The sequence below is a fragment of the Stomoxys calcitrans genome, chromosome 2 (genome assembly GCF_963082655.1).
Source record: "Stomoxys calcitrans chromosome 2, idStoCalc2.1, whole genome shotgun sequence".
Taxonomy (NCBI): domain Eukaryota; kingdom Metazoa; phylum Arthropoda; class Insecta; order Diptera; family Muscidae; genus Stomoxys; species Stomoxys calcitrans.
The window spans coordinates 231,443,560-231,454,438 of NC_081553.1; the positions used below are offsets into that span (position 1 = coordinate 231,443,560).

Consider the following 10,879-nt stretch of genomic DNA (forward strand, 5'->3'; position numbering starts at 1 on the left):
AATAAAAAATCCTTTAGAAACCATTTTAGAGTTTAGCGTTTTAGCGCCATACAACAACAGAAACGTATAATGCGAAAATTATGTAAAAAACCTACAGCGTAATACAGCAATAAGCCTACCATTTTTGGCTTGATATAAAAGGTGCGGGGTTTGAAGAAAACGGAAATAGCTCTTCCACTACTGTGTGTGTGTGCCAAGGTTTATGGTGTATAAGGGGGAAGAAGTAAATGGTAGGTTTGCCTGAATGGGTGTGATTTAAAATAAAATTAAGTTTTTTGTGGGGGTCTTTTTCTTTTTTTTTTCTACGCATTCGTTGTTTTTATATTGAAAATATTCAAATTCCTTAAATGTTTGTTTACTTTTTTCATACTCTTTCATCCTGCTTGCTGCCTTTGAACATTTTTTTTTAAAACATGTTCGTTTAAGACCTTTGAATACAAGTTTTTTTCTTTGGAGTTTGGGTTAACGAATATGTACCATCAAGAAGAAAAAAATCAGTTTAATGGCTGTAAAAAAGATTTCGAACTGCAATTGACAGTTTTTTAAATGGAAATTAAATTATTTTTCCTTTCCTTCTTATTTTCCTGCCGAAAATGAAGCATGCAAAATAAACGACAATAGGGAATGCCATGAACATGGCTAGGGAGGATATTCACAGAATATGGCAGAGCTGTAAGAATGTTTTGTAATATAATAAAATATTTCTTCTTTTTCTGGCAATAACGGCACGAAAATTAAAAAAGTTTTTAAAAATATTCGCTGCAACCAAAATGGAAAATAAATGATGGGGAAATTAAAAGAAAGGAAAGACATTTAAGATAATAAAAAATGTTAAGTGAAGAATACATGTATAACAATATATGGACAGATTTATAGGAAAAGCAAACTTTTTGCGGTTTCAAGGCTCTTTACAATAAAATTAAAATTTCAACAATAAAAAATTTTTTATTGCTAAAAATGCCATAAAATTTTTAAACTGGTATTCACAGAAATTAATATAAATTTGACAAATTTCCTTTATAGAACTGTCAAATAAACCTATTTTAAGGCTTCATTAAAATATTTTTATAAAGTCAACAAGTCAATAAATCACTTGAAGTTTTATATTTAAGCGAAGGTTATTAATGTGACAAAACTAAGGAATTTAAATTAGAAAATTTGTCTATTTGTTTGCCGACATCTCTTTTTATACTCTTCACCATAGCATGGTGGGTTGCTATTCTTAGTTTGCTTTGTCATTTAGTTTGCAACTCATCTGAGGCCCTGCTTAATATATTCTCTTCTACATTCCCTATTTTTTCTCTCGCTCTCTCTCTCCAATTCTCCCGATTTTTCCTCAATACACCTCTCTATTGGATTTGAATATAATTTTTTAATTTGTCTTTAATTTATTAAGGCAATTCATTTTCTTTCTTTTCCACTTCAGTCTTTCCAACACTCAAAACATCACCTTTTGTCTAAGGCATTCTGCCGGCATTTATAATTTTGTTTTGTTTCTATTGTTGTTGTTCTTTTTATAGAGGGGGGAAGTTTCATCTCCTGCCCTCTAGACTGAATTGTATTTATCATAGTGACCGTTCACGTTGCTGTTGTTGTTATTGGTGTCTGTGCTATAACAATGACATGTCAAATGTCATTTCAAATAAGACTCATAAATTATTTTGACTTTATATTTCTGGCTCACTCACTCACCCTCCTCGTCTCTCTCCCTATTTAAGGCATGACCCACGTTTGATGGTGTTTTTGTTATTGTTTTGTATAGTCTACCCTACTAGTATACTTTATGAGTTTTAATTTTCCGTTGATGTTTTTGTCTAAATATAACTCTCCCTTCGTTCTCTCTCTCTCTCACACACACTTTTTTCTGGCTGTGTTGACGGTGCTGTGTGTTAAAATTTCATTGCTATGTGAATATACTTGAAAATTAAAGAGCGTTAAAAATTAATTTGCTAAGGGCTCTTGTAAAATACCAAAGTAATTAATCACACAACAACACCAAGAAACACACACATAGATAAATACAACAACAAAATCTATTCAATGAAATGTGTAATGTGTAGGAAGGTAAAAATTAGGTTATTAGCAAAAATAAGAGAAAAAAATTAAAAATTGGCGAAATAAAATTAATTAAAAATATGTTGTTTAAATATATAAAATATATATTTTTATTTTATTAGAAATTAAGCCAAAGGCCTTGGTAGCCAGTTTTTATGTATACAAATATTTGCTGCAAAAATTTATTTATTACAAATAAATTGACTAGTAATAATAATAATAACACCAAAGAAATCTTCTTCCCAGCTGTTTGAGGAATACAGCGAGAACTTGATTGAATTCCCGTCGGTAGTCTACAACAACCTGCCATGCATTTCTCGTGGCTACCCAAAATAAAGCTGTATAGCCGTTATTTGTTTATGTTTAAAAGCTTACTACCTCTCACTCACTCTCCGATGAGAGCCATGCAAGTTAAAGCTGATAGAGATCCCACCTCTATTCGGAGAAGCTTAACATGTTTTACATTTTCTTTCTCCACCACTTACATACATATGCACATACATATGTATAGTCATCGATTGTTGTTTGATAAATAACATTTTAAAAGCGCTAATCCGCTTTAAACTTTAAAAATGTCAAATGATATACAACACAAATGCAGTGACGTTGACAGCATCAACAGCAGTTTGGCCAGGCCAACAGTCTACCACATTTATAGAGAGTCATGGAAATAAATTCAAAAAGTAATCCTCAAGTGATGAAAATAAACAAAAAATCACTTATCAAAATAAAACATTTTAATATGATTGTTTTTTTCTCTTAAATTTTGTTTGAGAAGGGGAAACAATTGGGTTATGATTGAAAACAGATAAAGAAGATAAAAAACAGTGATTTTATGCATGCTAATAATAGGTGATAAAATAAAAGATATTTTAATGAAATGCCTTTGAGAAAGGCAGAATATTTTAGCAAAACAAGTAAACATATCTATGTTTTTCTCCAAAAGAATTCGGATTAAAACAATTTTATGATTTTATTTTTTTCTATTCATAATTTTAATTTTATATTATTGGATAATCTTTTTATTTATGGAATTATTTTGTTTTATATTTATATGTCAACCTTCAAAATTGGATTTTTTAAATTATTTACTCCTATATTTTTTATTTATATTTTATTGCTGTATGCTTTTAATAAAGGCTTGTTTTAAGGTTTTAGGCTTTTTGTACATTTTTAAACAAGCAAAAACAATGTATATATAAATTTAAAAAATAAACCAAAAATAAAAAGGGAAAAACACTATAAAAATCTCCATTTTATTATTTTTTTTTTTTAATTTTATTAAATTTTTTAATTTCTTAATATTTTTTTATTTTGTTTTATTGCGTTTTATTTTATTTTTAATTTATTTTGTTTTACTATTTTTTTCATATTTAATTCCATTCCATTTCATTTCAATTCATAGCATTTCATTTCATAGCATTTCATTTTCATTTCATTTCATTTTCTTTCATTTTCTTTCATTTCATTTCCTTTCATTTCCTTTCATTTGCTTTCATTTCCTTTCATTTCCTCTCATTTCCTTTCATTTCCTTTTATTTCGTTTTCATTTCATTCCATTTCATTTCATTTTCATTTCATTCCATTTCATTCCCTTCCATTTCATTTCATTTCATTTTATTCCATTTCATTCCATTTCATTTCATTTCATTCCATTTCATTCCATTTCATTCCATTTCATTCCATTTCATTCCATTTCATTCCATTTCATTTCATTCCATTTAATTCCATTTCATTTCATTTCATATCATTTCATTTTCATTCCTCATTATATGTTATTTCATTTCATTATATGTTATTTATTCATATATATATTATTTAATATGTTCAATGTTGTTTTACGAAATTTTCGAAGAGTCAATGTTTTTTGTTAAAGATAACAAATAGGTTTTTTTATAAATTGTTTTTTATTTTAAAAATAAATATTTCGTTAGCATTTTCAAAGGACTTTTATCAAAAACTTGTTTAAATAACAATACCAATTTCTTTCCTCTCCCCTTCTACAAAATGTTTCCTTAAATTTAGTTTTATACCATAATTAGTCATTAATTTTATTTTAAGAAATTTGGGAAATTTTTTAATCTATTTAAATATTTGATTTTTTTTCATAATCCCAAACTGTCTTCGTTCCCATTTATCTTCATTTTGTAACCCTCGTTAAATTTGATATTATAACCCTCCCCCCCAACCATATTTCGATTTTATTATTTCAATTTCCCTATTAAAGGTTTTGTGTAATTAAAAATGATTTTTATAGTTTCTAGGAATTTTGTCGCTCTTACTTTTGATGGCCTTTAGCCATCTTTGGGTTTTGGAAAACAATATTTTTAATTCCCACCTTTTTGATGGCATTTCGATTGTTATTATTTAATCGATAAATTATTACAAGGCTTTGTATTAATGATGCCGAAACCTTAGTGGACCAATGCTACAGGTGTTAAACTTACATGGCCATATCAATAACCCTCGCTTTCATTTGGTCCTTTCAAATAATAAACCCCTACTTGTTCCCATAGGCCTTGCTAAGTTAACTGGTCTTCCCTCAGCGTTTTTTTTTTTTTCTTCTCTTCACCTCTAATATCCAGACAATAGAGCCTTAAGGTGAGAGACCCTTATTTATAAAACGAAAAAGAAAGAAAAAAACTAGAAAATAATTTATGGCGTTTTGTGCTTGCCTCGACATCTTTTGTCTTTAAATGACAGTGTTTATTGTTGTTTTTACCCTGTGGCAGTCAGTCGACAAAGGAGAATTTTTATTGAATTACATGAATGTGTAGGAAAGCAAATAAACATAAATACTCACCTTTTACTACGATTATTATTTTATATTTTTTTATATAAATTACATACATGTTGTCATTTATGGCCAGTATTCCAATATAGCTGCAAGCAAGAATGTTTTCCTGGAAATAAAAGGGTTTATAAACTAAAATATGTTGGAATTCCTTAGTACCTAGGTTCGCCTTCTTCTTATGCTCCATGTTTATGATTCACTTTTGTGCTCTCATTTTTTTGTTTTTGTAAATAGTTGTGCAGAGCTGTATTAGTAACTATGTCACTTTGTTGTTGCTATTGGTGTTGACGGTGACGATGATTATGATGGGGATGGTGATGGTCGAGATGTTTGTCTGTCTTGCTTATGTTGTTGTTGTTGTTCTGGGGCGCCATTGTTATATTCACACTGTTGCCCCATTAATCATGTGGAGTGTTGCCATCATTTTTTTGGTTTGCTTTGTTTTTTTGTGGGAAGCTCATATTTCTTACTTTTTTGCCAGCTGAGGCGGGGGGTAGTTTAGCGACAGCCACATTTATGGCAAATTTATGAATGCGGCAAAGTTTAGAGATATTTAGCAATTTGTTTTCAAAATAAACGTTTTGGGGTTTCGTAACAAACAAACAAATAATTAATTTTAATGTTTTTATTTTTGTTAAACATCTATTAAAGATCTTTGCTTCTATTTCTTGGTCTATTTTCAGGTGAAAAACCTTTCAAATGTGAACATGAGGGCTGTGATCGTCGCTTTGCCAATTCCTCGGATCGTAAAAAGCATTCGCATGTCCATACATCGGATAAACCCTATAATTGTCGCATTAATGGCTGTGATAAATCCTATACTCATCCCTCGTCACTGCGCAAGCATATGAAGGTAAGTTAAAAATAAAACAAAAAATCGCCGACGGCTTTGGATAAAAAAAAATGTTTAAAGGGATTTTGTTTAAAAATTTACCGTATAAAATTTTAAAATATTCTTGTCATCATCTAACACAGAAAGATATTAAGGGTCCTTAACACGACATGATAAATTAGATGAATTTTAGAGGTAGGGGCAAATGTAAACTCTGAATGGTTTTACAAAGAGCCGGCGGCACTCTTGCACAAACATAAAATTAAAAAAAAGAAAAATAAAATAAAGTAATATAAAATAAAATATATTAAAATAAAATAAAATAAAAAAATAAAATAAAATAATAAAGTAAAAAACAAAGATAAAATAAAGTAAAATAAAATAAAACAAAATAAAATAAAATAAAATAAAATAACAAAATAAAATAAATAATATATAATAAAAAAATAGAGCACAATAACATAAGCTAGTAAACGCGTGCTAAGATCGGCCGGGCCTAATCCTGGGAACCCACCACCATGGATTCTGCTAAAAATAAAATATATAAATATAAAAAATAAAATAAGCTGAAGGACATAATTTTATTGTACATCCCAAACTTCGGCCAAATCGGCAAAAATTAAAGCTTCTAGACACCGAACAAGGATGATCGAGAGACCGCTTTACATGGGAGCTTTATAAGGTTAAAGACTGATTTGCACCGTACTTATCACAGTTGTTGGAAGTCGTAACAGAACACCGCATGCAAAATTTCAGCCAAATCGGACAGAAATTGTGGCTTGTAAGAGCTCAAGAAGTCAAATCGGGAGATCGGTTTATATGAGAGCTATATCAGGTTATAGACCGATTTGCACCGTACTTGGCACAGTTATTGGAAGTCATAACAGTACACTACATACACAATTTAAGCTATATCGGACAAAAATTGCGACTTCCAAGGGGTCCAGAAGTAAAATAGATGTAATGAGAGCTATATCTAAATCTGAACCGATATGGCCCATTTGCAAATTTAATTAGATATGAGAAATTTGGTTAGTTAAGAAAATGATTTTTCTGTTGTAAAAATATAATGGCTTTGGAAATGAAAGAAATTACTTTAAATAATAAAAAAAATATATATATAAAAAAAGAAAATATTTTAAAAATTTTTTTAGAAATTTTTTCAAATTTTTTAAAAATATAATGGCTATGGAAATGAAAGATATAACTTTTTAATATTAAAAAATCATTTTTAAAAATTTTTTATAAAATTCTTTTAGAAATTTTTTTTTAGATTTTTTTTTTTTTTAATATTTTTTTTAGAAAATTTTTTAAATTTTTTTAAAACATATTTTAGAAAAAAAATTACATAAAAAATTTTTTTTTTCTTTAAATTTAATTTTTTTTTTCAAAAATTTAAAGACTTTACTACGTCAATATAATTGCTCTAAATAATGGATACATGAAATTTCATCAAAATCGAACAAGAAATTCGAGAGGCAGACGTTAATGGGTTAACCCAATTTTGATGAAATGGTATCTTGTCCGATTTTGATGAAATTTCAAATATTCATTTTTAGAGCATTCATATTGACGAAGTAGTTTTTTTTTAAGTTTTTTAAAAATTATTTTAATTTTTTTTTTAAATTTTTTTAAAATTTTATTTTCAAAATTTTTTTAAATTTTTTTTTTAATTTTTTTAAAGATTTTTTTTTTCAAAAATTTTTTTTTAAAATTTTTTTAATATTTTTTTTTTAGAAATTTAAATTGAAAGAAAATTTCGGTTTATTTTTAAGCCATATGTTTGTACAACAAAAAAAATATTTTCTGGAAATTTATGACAATTTATTGACGAAAAGATGATTTTAATGACAAAAATTTCACTCCTTACAATTTTGGGAATACCAATTTTTTTATGGATACCTTTGCCCTAGCTTGAGCTAGCTAAGATAGCTCTACTCTTGGGTATTTTTCTACCATTTTTGTCGTTAATGCCTTAAGGACCCTTTAGGCCTTTTTGTTCAAAAAATTCTTAAAACTACTACTTCTCAACTCCATGCTAATTTTTGTCTTTGCATTTTTTCCCCGGTTCTCTTTTAGGTTCATGGTAACATTGATGAGAAATCACCTTCACATGGCTATGACAGTGATGGCGAGGAATCCTCCTCCTCCAGCATAGTGACAGGCGGAGCCCAGACCCCACCATCGGCACGCCTCACCGGCGATGGTTCAGCATCAGGCAATGGCAGCATTAACAAATCCTCACCACACTCTATCAAATCGGAACCGGGACAAAATACAGGCATGCATAGTGTTCATTTAGGAGCCTCATCCAGCGGCAGCAGTAGCACCAATAGCAGCTCCCATCACAATCAGCCACACGGCAGCCATCAGCATCACAGCAATGGCAGTAGCCAACAAGCGCAGCAACATCAATCGCATCATCATCATCATCACCATCTCAATCATCATCAGAGTGCTGCCACGACCAAATCTCCTGCTTTGCAATTAATGGCCGCCGCCTCGTCGGCCTATCTGCCACCACCATTGGGACCACCACCCTCTTTGACGGCGGCCAGCGGTTCACATCATCACTCGCATCATCATCATCACCAAGGCATGTCGGCCACCTCTCCATCGTCGACGAGTAGCGGCAATGCTGCGGCAGCCTCAGCCGCCTCCATGTTGGCTGTTAGTGGCCACCATCATCCCAATCATCATTTGTTGTATCATCCAGCCGCTCAACATCATGCGCCCACCGATTGGTATCATGCAGCCGCCCCTGCAGCGGGAGCGGATGCCATGAATCCCTTGAATCATTTTGGGCATCATCATCATCACCATCATTTAATGCATCCGGGAGCAGCAACTGCGTATTGAGCGCCTCAGACAGTTCAATTGCTGTAGAGTTTTTGTTTTTCTAGGAAAATTTTTTTATAATTTTCACTCAAAACTACAATTTTTGTAGGGAAGTGTCCTCCATCAGTCAGAGTGTGCGCCTCCACAATAGTGAGGCAGCAGTTATGAGCATCTCAGAGAGGCTCACATCATAGACAATGGCTTAAAAGCAGGTAGTCTGCCATTTCTCAATCTCCCTGGGTAGTATTTTGAAGAGATTGATTTGGAGGAGATAAAAAAAAGCTTTGGGCTGATTTAGAGCTGTCCCTGTAAATTTGAAAGAATATCTCAGTTTCCCCACTGTCTTTCTTTCAAAAGCCAAACCGCCTGTAAGCAGTTTTGGAATCTTACTCTTCTTATTTCTCCTTAGACTGCCTACTCCCTCTCTCTCTTTTGAGCTTCTTTATGTTTAAAACACCGATAAAACTGAATCCTATTACGTTTTACAATTGCAATTGTAAATTAAAGCCAAATATTTCCTCAAAAACACACACAACACAAATTTATTATTATTATAATAATTATAACGAAAAAAAAGAAGAATTACAATTTAAAAAATTATAAAAAATCACACCCTTAATTAAATACCTGAGCATTGAAAATACTACAAATAATTAAAAAACCTAAATAAATATTAATAAAATTAAGTTTTGTAAATAGGGCATACGAGTTGTGCCAAGCTTAAACCAAGAAACAAAAGAAGGTGAATTAAATTTTACTCATTGTTTTCTCAATTTATTTTGTAGATAATCAGTTTAAGAATAAATAAAAAAAAATTAACTCATGATAAGTTTCCACCCACCCTTTCTATTTCTCTCTCACTTACTCTTGCTACCCCTGAAAAAAATCTGTTTAGTTGTATACGCAAGCATTTAGACTAGAGTTCGATTGTTTTAGCTTCTAAGCCTTTTGAATTTGTATAAAGAATAAAAAAAAACACAAACAACAAATAATTAAATAATAAAAATTAAAACAAGCTTATTAGTACAAAAAAAAAACAAAACGAAAAAACCACAAACATTTCTTTATTTCTTAAATAAATAAAAAAAACAAAATTAAGAGCCACAATAAACTCTTTGGAAAAAAAACAAACTCACACACACAGGAACTAAAAAATACGTAATTATTTTGGCCTTAGTTTTAACTGTTGGTTATACACACACATATATCCCTACCCTGCCCCCCCCCCCCCCCCCCCCAACTTTCCTGCCTCCACCCTAATTTCAAAAAAAAAAAAAATCATAACGCGATCCAAAAAAAAATTTAAAACAAAAATAACAACCTCGTCGGCAAAAAAAATCCAAAAATATATTTAACACTCATTAAAGATCATAAAAAAATAAAACAAAAATTTTAACACCGTCTTTTCATTTCAAGTTTGCTGCTCTTCATCGTCAATGCTCTTCTTCTTGGTTGGGTCACTTTGGCATTTTTGATTTTGGTTCGTTTTATGGCCGCATCGGTTAATTTTTAATGGCGATTGTTTAAATGCGTTCGATCGTTCGTATCCAATTGGTTATTCGATATTTCATTATTTTATTGACCGCCTTTGCCTACAAATTGGTATTTATGATATCTTTGCCGTGCTCATATTGGCTTTGATATGATAACAAAAATCTCATCTCATTTGCAATTTAAATCGAATATGCAGGAAATACTCCATGTAATGTTATTTAGTATTTCCTTCTCTTTCTTGAGCAAGTTGTCTTTTTTTTGGATATAGGGTCAATCAAATCCTGCGACTTAATTATTTTACATTTTTGTTGCCAAAGCTCAGAGCTGTAGTGGCTGGGTGTGACTCATAACCCAAATGTCTATCTAACAAGTAAAACTGTATGAAGTTGGGCCGTGGCGAACTTTGGATACCCACCTTAGGATATATACATGATCCTATTTTATTATACCTCCACTACCATATCCTTAGGCATATCCAAATATAGGCTAGTCTGGTGTAGGGTATAATGACACCACCACTGTTGTACAGGGTATTAAAACTTAGTAAATTTGTTTGTAACACCCAAAAGGAAGAGAGATGGATCCATTGATAAGTATACCGATCGACTCAGAATCACTTTCTGATTCGATTTATCCGCGAAGTATCCTCTGTTCCTTAACGGAATGTTAAAAAATTAATGATGATAAATTAATGCTTTTGACATTAGGTGTGATTTTATGACAAAGTCAATAAAATTCACTTATCCTCGCTAAGTGGTCATATAATATAAAAAAATTAGTTTTTGTTCTAAGAACGTAGCCCATATTTGGATATACCCTTAGGTCCCTTAGGTATATCCAAATTTGGGCTAGTTTGCATCATTATA

The 10,879-nt window shown here is 30.8% G+C and overlaps 1 protein-coding gene across 1 annotated transcript in view; it reads left to right on the forward strand.

The window, feature by feature from the left end:
- Window positions 1–9,712, forward strand: part of LOC106094158 (pair-rule protein odd-paired) — a 46,396-nt gene extending 36,684 nt beyond the window's left edge. The window contains exons 2-3 of the mRNA XM_013261388.2: window positions 5,533–5,702; window positions 7,761–9,712. Of these exons, the coding sequence (XP_013116842.1) occupies window positions 5,533–5,702; window positions 7,761–8,540 (950 nt within the window). The 3' untranslated portion in view covers window positions 8,541–9,712. The remainder of the gene's footprint in view (window positions 1–5,532; window positions 5,703–7,760) is intronic.
- The last annotated feature ends 1,167 nt before the right edge of the window (window positions 9,713–10,879 follow it).